Consider the following 18,441-nt stretch of genomic DNA (forward strand, 5'->3'; position numbering starts at 1 on the left):
TGCAAAGGTCGCATATGAGCGAAAGCCCAGGGAACCAATTCCAGTGTGGAAGTCATTGACCCCACACCTGTAAATAGTCCCAGACGACCGGTACTTGTTTGGATACCAATCTTCGAACTTGCGCTTGTAATTTGAACATTCGCTCCTGTGTTAGGGACACCGTTCCCAAAGCTCCCAAAAACGCCAGCGACTGAGAAGGTACCAGATGATTCTTGGAGACATTGACTATCCAACCTAGTGTGTGCAACAATTGGAGCACCCGCTGAACCACTGCTTTGACAGAGTGTCTTCGACTTGGCGCGAATCAGCCAATCATCCAAATACAGGTGCACCAGCAGACCTTCCCTGCATAGCTGCGCTGCCACCACTTCCATGATCTTGGTGAAAGTTTGAGGCGCAGTCGCAAGGCCAAACGGGAGCGCCTGAAACTGAAAATGCTGCCCCAGCACGGTGAACCTGATAAACTGCTGGTGCTCTGCCCGGATACCGATGTGAAGATACGCTTTCATAAGGTCCAAGGAAGCCAAAAACTCCCCCTGTCTTATTGACGCGATCACGGAGTGCAAGGTCTCCATACGAAAACGAGGGATCTGCAGACATCTGTTGACCCTTTTCAGATGGAGGATAGGATGAAAGGTTCCTTCCTTTTTTGGTACCACGAAGTAAATGGAATAACGGCCCCTACGGAGCTCGTTGGGTGGCACTGGGACAATCGCGCCGAGATCTCTAAGCCGACCCAGTGTGGTCCGTACCACCCGGCGCTTGTCTTAAAACCCACAAGGCAATACCAGGAAACACTGGCGTGGCTGGCATAAAAAAATCTAACGCGTAACCGTTTCTTATCACATCTAGGACCCACTGATCCAACGTGATTCTGGTTCATTCCTCGTAAAACCGACCCAATCTGCCCCCGATTCTCGGTATGGAGGAATGGACCGGCCGCACATCATTGTCCAGGCTTGCCCCCCCTGCACATTCTGAATGGCTCCCGGACGACCGAAACGGCGCCCGCGAAAGGACTGCGAAGAAGACTGTTGTCTGTTGGCACTGTGACGAAAAGAGGAAACCGAACCCCGAGAGGTCCGAGGCCGGCGACCACCGTGAAAGCGAGAGCGAGAAGCCGGAGCTCCCCTGGTCCTTGGTCTGTCCTCTGGCAGCTGATGCACCTTGTTTTCACCCAAGGACTCAATTAGATCCTCCAATTCCTTGCCAAACTGCTTGCCCTTGAAGGGCAACGAACCCAACCGGGCTTTAGATGTCACGTCCGCCGACCAATGACGGAGCCACAGCAAACGCCTCATAGAAACCACGGAAACCATAGCTCTGGCCGAGGTGCAAAGCAGATCATAAAAGGCGTCCGCACTATAAGCAATCACCGCTTCTAAGCGCCCCACCTGGCGCGCCTCCTCAGGCGATAGAGATTCGTTGGCCAATAATTGTTGTGCCCACCGAAGGCCAGCTCGTAAGGAAAAATGACTGCAAATCACTGCATGAATTCCTAATGCCGAAACCTCGAAGATCCTCTTGAGTTGTATCTCCAGCTTCCGGTCCTGCAAATCCTTAAGCGCTGTACCCCTGGTCACCGGAATGGTGGTCTTCTTTGTGACCGCCGCCACCGCCGAATCTATCTTAGGCATCCGCAACAGCTCCAATGCCTCCTCAGGCAGGGGATAGAGCTTATCCATCGCTTTCACCACCTTGAGGCCCAAGTCATGAGTATCCCACTCCTTAAAAAGCAAATCCGATGCGGAAAAATGCAAGGGAAAAGCGGAAGGAGGACCCCGAAGGCCCAAGACGACCGGGTCCATTGCTCCAAGCCGGGACTCTTCCCGCGGTACCTGAATTCCTAATTCACCCAAGATTTCCGGAATAAGGGGTCCCAGTTCGTCCCTTCGAAATAGACGAATCACCTTCGGGTCATCCCCCTCTGTTCCATGGGCACCACGAGGACCAGTGGACCCCTGGTCTCCATTCCCATCAACCCCCCTCAGTGGCTGGGACGGTAGGTCCTGATCCCCTTGGTGTTCCTCCGGCTCATCAGTATCAGTTGTGGAATCCAGATCTCCCCGGGCTGTCCGAGGTCGAAGGGGCCGGGACCTGTCTGGGGCCCCTGGAACCGGGACGGTCTTTGACCGCTTCCCAAATCCTAGCCCAGGGTCCAGGGCGGGGGTATCCTGGAGCCTTTTCCTGGCCAGCCTCCAGGCCTTGAATGCCTTGTGCATCAATAGCACAAACTCAGACCCGAAAGAAGAATCAGAAGATGCCCCTTCATCATCCCCCTCAGGGATCCTAAAATTATCTGGGCCATCGGGCCTCACAGGTCTGTCCCCCACAGGGACCCTGCGCTGAGGTGACAATCGCGGTGGGGGGTCGTCCTCCCCCCGATCCACCGGCGGCTCGGGTGTCTCGGCTCCCCGAGGTGAAAAAAATGGCCACCGTTCCCACCGAAATTGCATTTCCGGCATTCAAAATGGCGCCCGTTCCCAGGCTCCCCGGGAACGGGCCGTCACCAGCAGCTGACTTAACCCCCATGGACCTGGCTCGCGAACGCTTACTGCCTTGGGTCCCAATTGGGACCGAAGACCCCCCTCGCCTCCCAAGACACAGGAGGAACAGAGGTTTTCCCTAGACAGCCGTGCCTGCGTGGTCCCGCAGGCCCGGCAGGCAGACCGACGTGGCATGCTCTGTACCAGCGAGGGAGAGAGAGAGAGAAAAAATTTAAGTCACACCCCCCCTCCCCCGCGACGGCGAAATACGGCGCTCGGCCCCCCGCGGGAAGGAAAGATGAAAGAGGTAGAAACAAGAAATAAATCTTTTTTTTTTTTAAATATACAATAACTACCGATCACCTCAGGTCCTGATCCAACTGGGGGGAGTGAGTCGGGCACCCCGGTGTCACCCCCAGTGCCGATGGTACGCCGGTAGATGGGGATCCCCCACTCGTCAGCGGCCTCTTGAACCAAGGGGGATGGTCCCCTCGCAACACCCTGAGAGGCATGAGCATGGACCTGCAGGCAAGCCTCTGCAGTCTCCAACCCTAATTTATCTATTTATTTATTTAAACACTATCTACCACCTAATCCCTAGGCCTCAGCACAGATTGTAAATTTTGCACCCCCTCCACCTACTAGGAGACAGAAGAATACTGCCAGACTGTAGGTGGCACCAGCCTAGGTATAGATGGAGTTTTGGTTTGTAAACTTCTGTCTCCATTTGCTAGAGGGGGGGCAAAACCCAAGAGTCTGGACTGATCCGGCTACGTTCAGGGAATGGCCATAGTTTAATACTAAACTCCTAACTTCTTCAACATTCAGTCAGCTATTATAAAGATACCATATTCAGTACTTTGTCTCTTTAACATTACCCTGTCTCGCCATTACTTCTTTTCAATGCCAAAGTGAAAACCGGAAGCTGGGACAGAGATGTCCGGTGATTGTGTTTTATACTGAACATATCTGAGTGGTGTTTTTTTAAATCACAGAATTCCATTCTATTTCAAGGTTTAATCCTCGAGGGGTCATAATATCTAAACAATAGACCCGAAATTGCTCCCTTAAATTTAGATGTGCGGTTCGATTATCTCTTCTTGGAAACTTTACCATTTGTTCCAAGATGCCCCACCTGAAATCACTGAATTGGTGGTTGCATTCTAAACAATGGGATGCTATCGGAGCTTGGATTTTGCCAATGTTAACACAGCTCTTAATGCTCTATGAGACATGTCTTAATAGTACATTTCATACATTCAACATATACTTTGTCACACGAGCATTGTAAAAAATGAACTACATGAATTGAAAGACAATTAGTATTTCCAAGTAATTTTATTTTCCCTGAAGTTGGATCAGTCCACTATGTATCCATTAGAATTTGCACACAAAAATTGCAGTTACCACATTGACTATGACCAGTTATCGATGTTGATTGTAAAGTTGTCTGGAGGTAATAATGAGTGAACAATGGAATCTTTCATGTTTCTTCCTTTTTTATATGCAATCAACAGTAGAATGGTGAACACTGAATACAGTGACAAAACCTGCCAATTTTTAAAAATGATAGATATAATGGTCTTCGCCAGGTGAGAGTACTGCAACACACATGCTATGGATGTTTTCTCTGTACTTTCCTTGTCTAACAACGTTCATTCCGCATACATAGCTCTTTTATAAGCTCTTCTTATCACATGGAATTGATAGCCGCGTTCAAGTAATTGCAAGCTCAACTCTCGTGCTTGCCTAATGAAATCCTCTTTTTTTGGAACGTGTGTCATATTTACAAAATTGTCTCACTGGAAGATTATTCCTTAAACTAGCAGGATGGAAACTTGAATAATGTAACAGGTTGTTTCTCTCAGCCAGTTTTCGGTATAGCGATGTTTCTAAGCCTTCCTTCAATACCCAAATGTCTAGAAACGCTATTTTCTCATTACTACATTCCATGACGAATTGCAAGATTTTGTCTTGTATGTTTAGCCATGTAATAAATTCAAGCAGATTGTTTTTAGATGTCCATAAGAAAAAACCATCATCGAATATCTACACCGCACAGTGATGTATTTGAAAAAAATTTGATGTGTACAGAAATTGTTGCTCAACTGTGCCACATAATGTTTGGCAATGCTGGGAACCATCGTGGTGCCCACTGAAGTACCATGTTGTTGCAAATAAAATTGCCCTGAGCAAAGAAATAATTATGACATAAGGCTAATGGAGCCATGCGTATAATGAAACTGGACGGTTTCCAATGTAGACGTGGACGCTTATTTATTGTACTTTCTACTATGTTCACAGCCGCTGCCTGAGGGATATTGGTATACAGCGATTTAATGTCTAAAGATATAAGAGTGGCCAGTGATTGTAATCTCATCCTCTCTAATCTAAAAAAATGAACAAGATCCTAACATATACAAGACCGTTCAACAGAGAGCAAGTCCGGCAGGTACCTCAGTAATTAATTTATCTAAATACAGTTATTATTTGTGCACAAGAGCGAGTTCTAAATAAAGATCTTTCCTTCGTTCCCTCTCACTGCTTTTCAATGTACAACTGATTGTTTCATTTTTTTAGATTATCTCAAATAAGATTATTCTTTGACAAATGTCCTGCTACCATACCAGACATTTCAATTGTGCAAAAGAAATAATTCCAGAGGATTGTTCCTAGTCCACTGGATGCACATGTGAAAACATTTATTGATTTGGTATTGATATAACAATGACTCAGCAACAAGCTTCTAGAATTCAACATAATCTGAGCCAAGTAGCGAAATAGCTCTTAAACAATTGTGTGGTAATACAGATCTTGTCATAAAACCAGCAAAGGAGGAGCTATTGTTATTCAAAATCACAGGCAATAAATATATTGAGGAAATATGATCTCAACTGAATAATCAAGTCTATTATAAAAAACTGGAATTGAATCCATTACCAGCATTGGAAGATTTAATATCAATAGAATTATATATTGCTGCAAAAATGGGGATATTATTGAAACGAGAAATACAATCTTAACTCTGAAAGATCTTACCATTCTAGTATTATACACAGTGCCAAAGGTCCATAAACAGCTTCATAATCCATTTTCACAGTTTGTAGACGTTTTTTAAAAGGAGTGCCAAAAGCATGGTCATTTGTGAAAATTATCAAGCACATGCTTACTATATTAGAGGGGATCAGAATACAATCACTGACCACTCTTTTGGGTATCTTTAGAAATTGAATCACTGTACACCAATATCCCTCAGGCAGCAGTAGAAAGTACAGTAAATAAGCGTCCATGTCCACATCAGATACCGTCTAGTTTCATTATACGCATGGCTCAGTTAGCCTTATGCCATATTTATTTCTTTGTTTTGAACGATTTTTATATGCAACAATATGGTACTTCAGTGGGCACCACAATGGTTCCCGGCATTGCCAATCTTTAAGTGGCACAGTTTGAGCAACAGTTTCTGTACAAGTCGGATTTTTTCAAATACATCACAGTATGGTGTAGATACATCAATGATGCTTTTTTTCTTGTGGGCATCTTCTAAAAACCATCTGCTTAAATTTACCACATGGCTAAAATTACAAGGCAAAAACTTGCAATTTGTCATGGAATATAGTATTTATTTATTTATTTTTATATACCGGTGTTCAATTTTACATATCACATCGGTTTACATTCCAACAAAAAGAATGCAGGAAATCAAGAGTTTCCTTTGTCAATACATTGAAACAATAATAAAACATGGAAATTGTTAACAAGAGAAATTAAAAACATGGAAATGGTTAACACTACAGGTTGCACGAAGGGGTGCACAAAGTAATGAGAAAATAGCGTTTCTAGACATTTGGATATTCAAGGAAGGCAACAAAAATTAGAGACATCGCTATACCGAAAACTGGTTGAGATAAACTGTTACATTAATCAAGTTTCCAGCCTGCTAGTTTGAGGAATAACCTTCCATAAGAACATAAGAACATGCCATACTGAGTCAGACCAAGGATCCATCAAGCTCAGCATTTTGTCTCCAACAGTGGCCAAACCAGGCCACAAGAATCTGGCAAGTACCCAAAAACTAAGTCTATCTCATGTTACTGTTGCTAATAATAGCAGTGGCTATTTTCTAAGTCAACCTAATTAATAGCAAGTAATGGACTTCTCCTCCAAGAACTTATCCAATCCTTTTTTAATCCCAGCTACACTAACTGCACTAACCATATCCCCTGGCAACAAATTCCAGAGTTTAATTGTGCATCGAGTGAAAAAGAACTTTCTCCAACAATTTTGTAAATATGACACACGTTCCAAAGAAGAGGATTTCATTATGGATTCACGAGAGTTGAGCATGTGATGTGATTACTTGACAACAGCTATCCATTCTTTGTGATAAGAACTTATAAAAGAGCAGTGCATGCAGAGCGAACATGGTTGTAGTTAAGACCAGGAAAGTACAAAGAATACGTCTTTACTGTGTGTGTTGCAATACTCTCACCTGGCAAAAAACATGCATCTATCATTTTTAAACATTGGCAGGTTTTGTCACTGCATTCAGTGCTCATCATTTCACCATTGATCGTATATAAAAGAGAAAGAAACATAAAAGATTCTATCATTCACTCATTATTACCTCCAGAGACACCTTTACAATAAACATCGATAACTGGTCATAGTCAACGAGGTAACTGTAATTTTTGTGCAGAAATTGAAATGGGTACTCAGTGGACCAATCCAACTTCAGGGAAAATAATAAAATTGTTTGGAAATACCAAGTGTCTTTCAACTCATGTGCTTTATTTTTTTTTACAATGCCCATGAGACAAAGTATATGTATATTCGTCTCATAGAGCACAAGAGCTGTGTTATACTGGCAAAATCCAAGCTCCAACAGTATCCCACTGTTTAGAATGCAACCACCAATTCAGTGATCTCTGCTGGGGCACCCTGGAACAAATGGTAAAGTCTCCAAGCAGAGGTAATCGAACCATATGTCTAAATTTAAGGGAGCAATTTTGGATCTATTATTTAGATACTGTGACCCCTTGAGGATTAAACCTTGAAATAGAATGGAATTCTATGATTTATAAAAACACTGCTCAGTTATGCTCAATATAAAACACAATCACTGGGCAGCTCTGTCCCTGCTTCCGATTTTCACTTTGGCACTGAAAAAAAGTCATGGTGAGAGGTTAATGTAAAGGGAAAAAGTACTGAATATGGCATCTTTCTGATAGCTGACTGAATGTTGAAGAATTTAGAAGGAATTTAGTATTAAACTATGGACTTTGCCTGTGCATTTATATTTTGTTGATTTTTTTTTGGTGAATAAATTGGTGTATCTGGGCACTTTTGATGAAAAACTATTATGTGACTGAAGGTATTCTTTCATTATTATTTTAGCAAACTTTCAACCTCTAAGATAATCCACAAAAAAAAGAAGTGGCCATATCAAGATGTAATTCTCCTGATGCAGACTGTCAAAATATGGACCCAAGTCGGGGAATGCTGCTTCGTGTATCACTAAGATAAGTGTATTTTGAAGTGCAAAAGAAAAATAATTTTAAAAGATTGGACACTGGCCTATATTTATATGTAAGGCAAGGAAGATGCTTTGGATACCGGGCATGCCTATTATGATGGCCACAATAGATGGTTAAAAGAATTTTGAATTTGAATCCAGAATCCCTACATTTTCTCTTTGCTGACAAAGACTAGCAAGCAGACTCTTAACTCTCAAGTCTTAGTCTGACGGGATGCTCTGTGCAAAAGCCTTTATTTATAAAATTGATAAGGACAGACCTATGTAATCTTTCTTTATCCTATGCAGATCTCCTTATTACCCTTGTTTAACTGTCCATAGAGTCAATTCCTTTACTATTTGTTTAAATTATTAAAATCATTCTATGTTTTAACTGGGGGAGGTGGGACTTATAAGATAAAAAAAAAGTGGAATACCATCAGCATAAGCCTCTGTGATTTAATTAAGGCATTACAACAAATCTATTGCTTGTAGCACGATTTATATGCATCAACTGTATGTGTGTGAATGCATATCATAGACAATAACAGGCAGATTTAAATATAAAAAGGAGGTGCGCTTGGGGGTTATTTTGATATTTCTGTAAAGTGCCTTCAAATCTTACATTTTTCCCCAGTGTCTTTAAAACACAATTTAACTTCAAGAAAGGAGAAAAGTAGTATAAAACTCTGCAAGTTGCACTGAAAATAAATCATAACTTCTTGGCTTCTGTACCTGTGAGCTCAGCTGTGTTTTAATCCAGTTGAAGTAATAATTCAAATCGCTGCCTTCCATGGCTTCTCTTCCCCAGGCAGCCAACTTGGCAATAATTCTTGCTGCCTGAAAAAGATCAAGGATGAAATTATAAACCATTAAAAAAGAACCTCTCTGACTGAAGAATTACATCATGGGACAGATCATTTAGTTATGAGGTTGGTGGTGTAATTGTAGTAAGAACATGGAGCTTTGACAAAGCAGATACCAATTAGATTCCCCTCTGCACTAGTCATGCAGCAACGTCAAGAAAAAACCCTTACAGGTCCAAACACAACTTGTAAACTCTAGGAGCCAGAGACACCAGGACCATTTAAAGCAGTGCCTCTGGCCTAATTATGTGGAAGAAGCCGCATGATTAGCTTGTTGCCATATATTTTATAATCTGCCACAGAATCAACATTCCTGAAAACATTTAGACCTCTTAATTCAAACTTTTGAAAATAACTGAAGAGTGTATGCCTGCCTTCAATCTCAGCTTTCTCTCTGCTCCTGCTCCAACCCCTTCCTTTGCAAATAGCCTGCAGGGAGCCTTCTTCTATTGTCTCCCCCAACCCTTTTCTCCTGTCCTAAAGTGAAGAGTGGGGGAGGTGAAACTGGAGTGTACTGAGAAAGCAGTCAGAATGTTTGATCGCTCAAAGATCTTTCAAATCCTTATCAAACCAAAGATGATTCTGATATAATTCCATCCAGGAATTATAGCCCTATATAAGAATGTCATCTTTATACAATCATACCCATTTACAAAGATCTAGATGTGTTTTGGAAGTCTCCAACTGCTGGGCCTCACCCAGTTCATCAGAGAAGCAACCCACAAGACAGGCCACACCCTGGATTTGATACTTACCTCACCAAAATTGCTGGAAGGTGCTCCATCAGAGAACATACACTCTACCCAACTCTCCTGGACCAACCAGGAGAACCGACAAGTACAAGCCCCCAACATGGAAAACTAATCGTGAAAGGATCATCAAACAAGTTGGCCTAATAGTTCACCTTTACTCAAAATCCTTCATCTTTGTCTTACAATATACCATAGATAACACATGCACGTTACCTTTAAAGTTGAAAACTAGAACACTGATCTAAAAACAGCTATGAACAAGAGAGCACCATAGAAAAACATCATTTAAAAAAAACCTAAACCGACCCCCTGGTTCACACTGGAGCAGACTGAGTTGTAAATAACTAGAAGTGAATTGGAATGTAAATGGCAAAATTCAAACTCCCAATCCATCAGATATAACTGTATAAGATACCAGATAGCCTACCACAAGGCAGTTACAGCTGCCAAGTGAGCCTACGACACAAAAATAATCAAGCACACTGAGAATTCACCAAGTGAACTAATTTGGATCATTAAAATTCTGATCTCCTCCAAAACTATACCCACTTCCCTCGTAACAGAAGCACACTGCAATAAACTGGTTACATTCTTTACAGATAAGATAGCACATAGACAGGCAGAACTAGAGAAAGTAGAAGTGACAAAACCAGTACTAAGCTCCCTACCAAGCAGCTTAAGTTTCACCCTGCTCTCCAAACATAAGAACATAGGAACATAAGAAATTGCCATGCTGGGTCAGACCAAGAGTCCATCAAGCCCAGCATCCTGTTTCCAACAGTGGCCAATCCAAGTCACAAGAACCTGGCAATTACCCAAACACTAAGAAGATACTATGCTATTGATGCAATTAATAGCAGTGGCTATTCCCTAAGTCAATTTGATTAATAGCAGTTAATGGACTTCTCCTCCAAGAACTTATCCAAACCTTTTTTGAACCCAGCTACTCTAAATTCACTAACCACATCCTCTGACAACAAATTCCAGAGCATAATTGTGCGTTGAGTAAAAAAGAACATTCTCCAATTAGTTTTAAATGTGCTACTTGCTAACTTCATGGAGTGCCCCCTAGTCCTTCTATTATCCGAAAGTGTAAATAACCGATTCACATCTCCTCATTCTAGACCTCTCATGATTTTAAACACCTCTATCATATCCCCCCTCAGCCGTCTCTTCTCCAAGCTGAAAAGTCCTAACCTCTTTAGTGTTTCCTCATAGGGGAGCTGTTCCATTCCCCTTATCATTTTGGTAGCCCTTCTCTGTACTTTCTCCATCGCAATTATATCTTTTTTGAGATGCGGAGACCAGAATTGTATACAGTATTCAAGGTGCGGTCTCACCATGGAGCGATACAGAGGCATTGTGACATTTTCCATTTTATTCACCATTCCCTTCCTAATAATTCCCAACATTCTGTTTGCTTTTTTGACTGCCGCAGCACACTGAACAGAAGATTTCAATGTGTTATCCACTATGACGCCTAGATCTCTTTCTTGGGTTGTAGCACCTAATATGGAACCAAACATTGTGTAACTATAGCATGGGTTATTTTTCCCTATATGCATCACCTTCCACTTATCCACATTAAATTTCATCTGCCATTTTGATGCCCAATTTTTCAGTCTCACAAGGTCTTCCTGCAATTTATCACAATCTGCTTGTGATTTAACTACTCTGAACAATTTTGTACCATCTGCAAATTTGATAACCTCACTCGTCATATTCCTTTCCAGATCATTTATAAATATATTTATTTATTTATTTATTTATTATTTTTATTATACCGAGTTTCATGATAGGAATCACATCAACCCGGTTTACAATTAACAATGTGAGTAAAGGCAGAGAGTAACATAGTAAAACATTTCCCAATTCAACGTCACATATAGAATGAAACTTAACAGATATAATAACAATATTTAGGATGTGAGAAAGTTACAAAAAACAAGGAAAAATAACTAGGATCTGAAAGGGGGAGGAAATTGAAGGAAGAATATTAACATTTTAGCCAACTGTATCAATTAATAAATATGTATAGTATTATAAAAATATAGATGAGTAGCAAAAATGATCAAATATGATGCTGTTGTGAAGTATAATAATAAGATGCTGTGACTGCGTATGAAGTTAGTGGGTTTATTACAGTTCACTAACTTTATGTTTGTGCTGATGGGTGGGGAATTTAATCCAGTTCTGGGAACGCTTTTTTAAAAAGCCACGTTTTTAGTCTCTTCCTAAAAGTTGGGGCGCATGGTTCTTGTCTTAAGTCCGGTGGGATGGAGTTCCAAAGGATTGGACCTGCTGATGAAAGAGCTCTTGAACTGTAGGATTTATGTTGGTAAGTTTTGGCATGAGGTACCTGAAGTGATTCTTTGTAATGTTCCCTGATGGGTCTGGCGGATGTGTATTTTTTAAAAGGGATTTGTAAGTCAAGTTGAGTGTGTTGATGGATGTTCTTGTAGATAATCATGATGGTTTTGTACATAATTCTGAAGTGGATCGGTAACCAATGAAGGTCTTTGAGGATGGGGGAGATATGGTCGATTTTCCTGGAGTTTGTAAGTATTCTAGCTGCTGTGTTCTGTACCATTTGTAAAGGCTTGGTGTAAGAAGCTGGGAGGCCTAGTAGTAGAGAATTGCAATAATCTAGTTTGGAGAAGATTATTGCTTGCAGGATTGATCTAAAATCTTGCGCGTGGAAAAGTGGCTTTATTCTTTTCAGAATATGTAATTTGTGGAAGCAGTCTTTTGTAGTTCGGTTTATGAATGGTTTGAGGTTAAGACGGTTATCTAGGATGGCTCCTAGATCTCTTACATGGGTGGTTTGTAGGAGGGTAGGTGGCTTTGAGAGTGTGATGTTGTTTTCAGGTGCTATAAGGAGATATTCCGTTTTCGACGCATTAAGGACTAGGTTTAAGCTGGTAAGGAGGTGTTTGATTTCTAATAAGCAACTATCCCAATATTCCATTGTTGACGAGATTGAATCTTTTATAGGGATCACAATCTGTACGTCGTCCGCGAAGAGGAAGTGTTTAAGGCTTAGTTTTGTGAGTAGTTGACAGAGTGGTAGGAGGTATACATTAAATAGGGTGGGTGAGAGGGATGAACCTTGTGGCACCCCTCTGGTGGAGTGGTGATATTGGGATTCTGTATTGTGAATTTTGACCCTATATCCTCTGTTTTCCAGGAAGGTTTTGAACCATGTTAGTGAAGTAGCTGTCACTCCAATATTTGCCAGTTGTTTTAAGAGGAGGTAATGGTTGACGGTGTCAAAGGCCGCCGAGAAGTCGAGGAGGATTAGTAAAAATGCTTTGCCTTTATCGATGCCGGCTAGGAGGAAGTCTGAAAGTGCAAGAAGTAGTGTTTCTGTGCTTGCAGCTTTTCGAAAACCATATTGGTTTGGAGACAGAATGCCGTGGTCTTCCAAGTAGTTGGAAAGTTGGGTGTTCACCAATTTTTCCATTATTTTGGCTATGAATGGAAGGTTGGAAATAGGGCGGAAGTTGTTGGGATCACTTGGATTTAGATTCGGTTTTTTTTAGGAGGGGTTTGATTGAAGCTGTTTTTAGATCATCTGGGTAGATACCCTGGGAGAGGGAACAGTTTATAATTTCGGCAAGGGATTTTGATATAGTATCAGGAATGAGAAGTAGCATTTTGGAAGGAATTTGATCAAAAGGGTGTGATGAAGGTTTCATTTTCTTCAGCACCGATTGTATCTCTGTGAGAGTGATGGGTTCGAATGCTTTAAGCTGTATATCTTTGTTAGGGAGAAGGTATGTGTTGTCTTGGGAGCTAGTGGTTAGTGATAGTTGATTGAGGAGGTCAGAGATTTTTTTGCTGAAATGAAGAGCCAGTTCGTCTGCTTTGGTCTGAGAGAATTCGGGTGGTATATCAGGAGTGATAGGTTTAGTGAGATTGGAAACGAAGGCGAATAGGGCTTTTGAGTCAAAGATGAGGTGATGAACCTGACGGGCATAGTAGTCTCTTTTTGTTTTCTGTGTACTGCTTTTGTATTGGTGGAGCGTGCGTTTGTAGTCTGAGAGTGAGGCTGGTGAAGGGGCTTTACGCCATTTTCTTTCTTTCTGCCGAAGTAGTTGTTTGAGATTTCTCAGTTCATCATTAAACCAGGGTTGTCTTTTGGATGCCTTTGAAGAGTGTTTTTTGGTGGTCAGTGGGCAAAGTGTGTTTGCTACTGATTTTGTTATTTTGGACCATGATTGAAGAGCGCTGTTAGGTGTAGAAACATCGATGGATGGTAATTCTGGGGCTAGAAGTTTGCTGAGGAGTTCAGAGTTACATGTTTTTTTGTAGAGGAAAGAAGGTCTTGAGTCAGGCTTGGAATCTGGTTGTAGTAGGGAAAAGCTGGTGGAGATTAAGGAGTGGTCTGACCATGGGACTTGTTGACAGTCAGGTTGATTTGTTTGGGAAATGCCGGCATTTGTAAAGAAGAGGTCGAGTGTGTGTCCTGCTTTGTGAGTGGGTTTGTTGATTTGTTGTTTGAAACCCATTGCGGACATTGCGGTGAGGAAGGCTTCGCAGTTCGTTGAAAGGGGAATTTTGTCAACATGTAAGTTGAAGTCACCCAAGATTATAGCTGGGGAGTCAAGGTTTAGGTGTAAAGTTATAGTTTCTAGAATAGGAGAGGTGTCTGACTCTAGCGGGACTGGAGGGGCGTAGACTAGAAGGATTTGGAGATCTTCTGATTTGAACAATCCTAGTTCTAATTTGGTATTTGTGTTGATAGGATAGAGAGAGAACCTCAGGGATTTTTTGGCAGCTAGAAAGATACCCCCTCCTCTTTTTTTTTGTCTTGGGATAGAGAAGAAGTCGTAGATCTGTGTTGGTAGTTGGTTAATAAGTGCGATGTCAGTGGGTTTGAGCCATGTTTCTGTTATGGCGCAAAAATCCGGTGTTGAGTCCAGCAGTAGGTCGTTAAGTATTAAAGTTTTGTTGGTAATTGATTGTGCGTTAAATAGGAAGATGGTAAATAAGGTGAGACCTAGAAACTGTGTGGTAGGGGAAATCATGATTGGGATGAGGGATTTGTAGGTGCGTGGGCGGCAGAGCATTGTCTGTTGAATGAATGCTTGTTATAGGTACCAGGGGAATGGCCGTATGAATGCTATTGTAGGTCGGATAAGAGTTGGATGAATGCTGTATTGAGCTGGTTTGGTGCTGGTTGAATGCTGCTGTGCGTTGGCTGAGTGCTGGTTGAATGCTGCTGTAAGTTGGCTGAGAGCTGGTTGAATGCTGCTGTAAGTTGGCTGAGAGCTGGTTGAATGCTGCTGTAAGTTGGCTGAGTGCTGGTTGAATGCTGCTGTAAGTTGGCTGAGAGCTGGTTGAATGCTGCTGTAAGTTGGCTGAGTGCTGGTTGAATGCTGCTGTAAGTTGGCTGTGTGCTGGTTGAATGCTGCTGTAGGTTGGCTGTGTGCTGGTTGAATGCTGCTGTAGGTTGGCTGTGTGCTGGTTGAATGCTGCTGTAAGTTGGCTGTGTGCTGGTTGAATGCTGCTGTAAGTTGGCTGAGAGCTGGTTGAATGCTGCTGTAAGTTGGCTGAGAGCTGGTTGAATGCTGCTGTAAGTTGGCTGTGTGCTGGTTGAATGCTGCTGTAGGTTGAATGGGAGTTGGATGAATGCTTTTGTGAGCTGCCAAAGTAGGGGCAAGAGTGAAGTTTGAGTAGTCTTAGTCTGTCGTTGTTGAGTAGTCTGAGTCTGTCGTTGTTGAGTAGTCTGAGTCTGTCGTTGTTGAGTAGTCTGTGAAGTTTGCTTATTCTGAGTCTGGCGTTGTTGAGTGGATGCTGAAGCCCTGGAGAGTTGTCTGTCTGTGATTGTAGTGTGGGTATGTTTCTGAGGTGCCAGGAGGTGCGAACCACGTGGCTCGGCGGGTTAGGGCGAGTGTAAAAAGTAGTCTAGAGAGTGCCTTACCCCGGTGTGCCTAGCGTCGGTTGCGAGGCTCGTCCTTTCAGCTGGTCCTCCTTCGGTGGTATCGCCGCGTGATAGACCGGAGGTCAGTTGGACTTAAAAGGATCTAAGGAGGTTCACTTCTAAATGAGTAGGCCCTGGACCTGGGGCACTCCAAGGGGCGCCCCTTAGCGCCCCTTGGAGTGCCCCAGGTCCAGGGCCTGGGGCACTCCAGGTCCAGGGGGCTAAGGGGAAAAGCATCAGTCATATAGATCCCTAAGGCACTCCACTGTTTACCCTTTTCTACTGAGAAAATTGACCATTTAATCCTATTCTCTTCTTCCTGTCTTTTAACCAGTTTGTAGTCCACGAAAGGACATCGCCTCCTATCCCATGACTTTTTAGGTTTGCTTAGAAGCCTCTAATGAGGGACTTTGTCAAACACCTTCTGAAAATCCCAATACACTACATCTACCGGTTCACCTTTATCCACATGTTTATTAACCCTTTCAAAAAAATGAAGATTTGTTAGGCAAAACTTCCCTTGGGTGAATCCATGTTGACTGAGTTCCATTAAACCATATCGTTCTATATCCTCTACGATTTTGATCTTTAGAATAATTTCCAATATTTTTCCCAGCACTGAAGTCAGGCTCATTGGTCTATAGTTTCCTGGATCACCCCTGGAGACCTTTTTAAATATTGAGGTTACAGTGGCCACCCTCCAGTCTTCAGGTACAATGTATGATTTAATGATAGGTTACAAATTTTAACTCATAAATCAGAAATTTCATTTTTTAGTTCCTTCAGTACCCTAGGATGCATACCATCCAGTCCAGGTGATTTGCTACTCTTTAGTTTGTCAATCTGGCCTACTACATCTTCCAGGTTCACAGTGATTTGGTGCAGTTTGTCTGACTCATCACCCATGAAAACCATCTCTGGAACTCGTATATCCCCAACACCCTCATTAGTAAACACGGAAGCAAAGAATTAATTTAGTCTTTCTGCAATGGCCTTATCTTCCCTAAGAGCCCCTTTAACCCCTCGGGTCATCAAATGATCCAACCGACTCCTTCACAGGTTTCTTGCTTCGGATATATTTTTAAAGATTTTATTATGAGTTTTTGCCTCTACGGCCAACTTCATTACAATCCTTTTCCATTGGAAACAATTTAGTAGAACTAGGGGTCATGATTTGAAACTCCAGAGAGGAAGACTTAGAACCAATGTCAGGAAATATTTCTTCACTGAGAGGGTGGTGGATGCCTAGAATGCCCTTCCGGAGGAAGTGGTGATGTGAAGGATTTCAAAGGGGCATGGGATAAACACAGTGGATCCCTAAAAGGCTAGAGGATGGGAATAAATAGAAACGCTTAACCGGCACAAAGCTGCAGTTACTACCCTTACGAAAAACCTGGGGGTAACCTGCATGGAGCAGCAATTACTACCTTGGGACGCTTGCTGGGCAGACTAGATGGACCATTTTGGCCTTTTTCTGCCGTCATTACTATGTTACTATATGTAAATTCTCTCTTTGCCTGTCTTATCAATGTTTTACACTTAACTTGACAATGCTTGTGCTTTATCCTATTTTCTTCAGATGAATCCTTCTTCCAATTTTTGAAAGATTCTTTTGGCTAAAATAGTCTCTTTCACCTCATCTTTTAACCATACCGGTGGTAATCGTTTTGCCTTCCTTCCACCTTTCTTAATGCATAGAATACATCTGGACTGCGCATCTAGGATTGTATTTTTAAATAATGCCTGTGCCTGTTGAACATTTTTAACCTTTGCAGCTGCACCATTCAGTTTTTTTCAAACTATTTTCCTCATTTTATCAAAGTTTCCCTTTTGAAAATGTAGTGTTAGGGCTGTAGATTGACTTATTGTCACCCTTCCAGCCTACCCAGACCTTCAACCTTGCCTTGTGGCCTATCTGGGCATTCTGCCTTGCGCCATATTCAAGCCCTCTACATTGCAGCATCTTAGGCCTCCCTACCATGCTCTCCGAGACTTTCCTGTGTGGCCTTCGGACCTTCTAGGTTCACCTAGCCAGCCTTGTGCCTAGTTGGGCTTTGTTTCCTGCTGTCTATTTCTGTCCTTGTTCAGTACAGTCCTGCCCTTGTCCAGTCCTTGTTCTGTCTTGCACTGCCCAGTCTAGTTTAGCCCCTTGTCTGTTTCCCAGGGTTTTACTCTTGTCCTTTTGCCTCAGGCCTTGCCATTGTACTCCAGCCCCTAGTATCAAGCCCCCAGTCTATGCTAAGTATCCAGCCCCCAGCTTGTGTCTGAACTGAGCTCCTAGCCTGCACAAAGCTCCAAGACCATGTCTGCACCATGATGTTCTGCTGGAGACAAGTCCTACTAGCCCCCAGAACCCAAAGACTCAAGCTACAGGGGAGGGGTTTGGATAGGTAGAAGACCAGCTCTAGTCCAGCCCTGCGGTCCTGCACTGCTTCTGCGGGGTGCTCCCTGACTCCAGGCAGTCCCATGACACTGTACAACGCTTCTTGACATCCCATGCACTATCATCATCTTAGCTCACTGTAACTAATCTTGATTACTGATGTAATTGACTGATTATTGAAAATAGTTGTAACTTGCCTTGAATTCTTTTTGTTGGAAAAGAGCGTCATAAATAAATCCTGATGATGATGATGGTTGTGTTTCATAGCTGGCAGAGAGGGCATTATTTTCACTTCATAGAAACCTTGATGACAAGTTTCAACCTGTGCTAATTCAACCCCTTTTTGTGTCTGTTACCATGTGTCCAATCTATGTGCACATATTTCTGTGTAATTAACATCATGACAAACTACTGCTGCTGAGTGCATTTTTAGCATACAGAAATTCAGACTTAGAACAAGGATAAAACTTTCTCAAGAAAATATAAAAAGGTTAGCTGCAGTATTTCAATTCA

At 42.4% G+C, this 18,441-nt stretch overlaps 1 protein-coding gene across 2 annotated transcripts in view; it reads right to left on the reverse strand.

Moving 5' to 3' along the window:
- ATP6V1H (ATPase H+ transporting V1 subunit H) overlaps nt 1-18,441 on the reverse strand; it is a 323,801-nt gene that overhangs the window by 205,837 nt on the left and 99,523 nt on the right. For both annotated transcript variants that reach the window (XM_029591272.1, XM_029591273.1), the window contains one exon: nt 8,737-8,841. In XM_029591272.1, coding sequence (XP_029447132.1) covers nt 8,737-8,841 — 105 coding nt within the window. The remainder of the gene's footprint in view (nt 1-8,736; nt 8,842-18,441) is intronic.

The sequence above is a fragment of the Rhinatrema bivittatum genome, chromosome 2 (genome assembly GCF_901001135.1).
Source record: "Rhinatrema bivittatum chromosome 2, aRhiBiv1.1, whole genome shotgun sequence".
NCBI lineage: Eukaryota > Metazoa > Chordata > Amphibia > Gymnophiona > Rhinatrematidae > Rhinatrema > Rhinatrema bivittatum.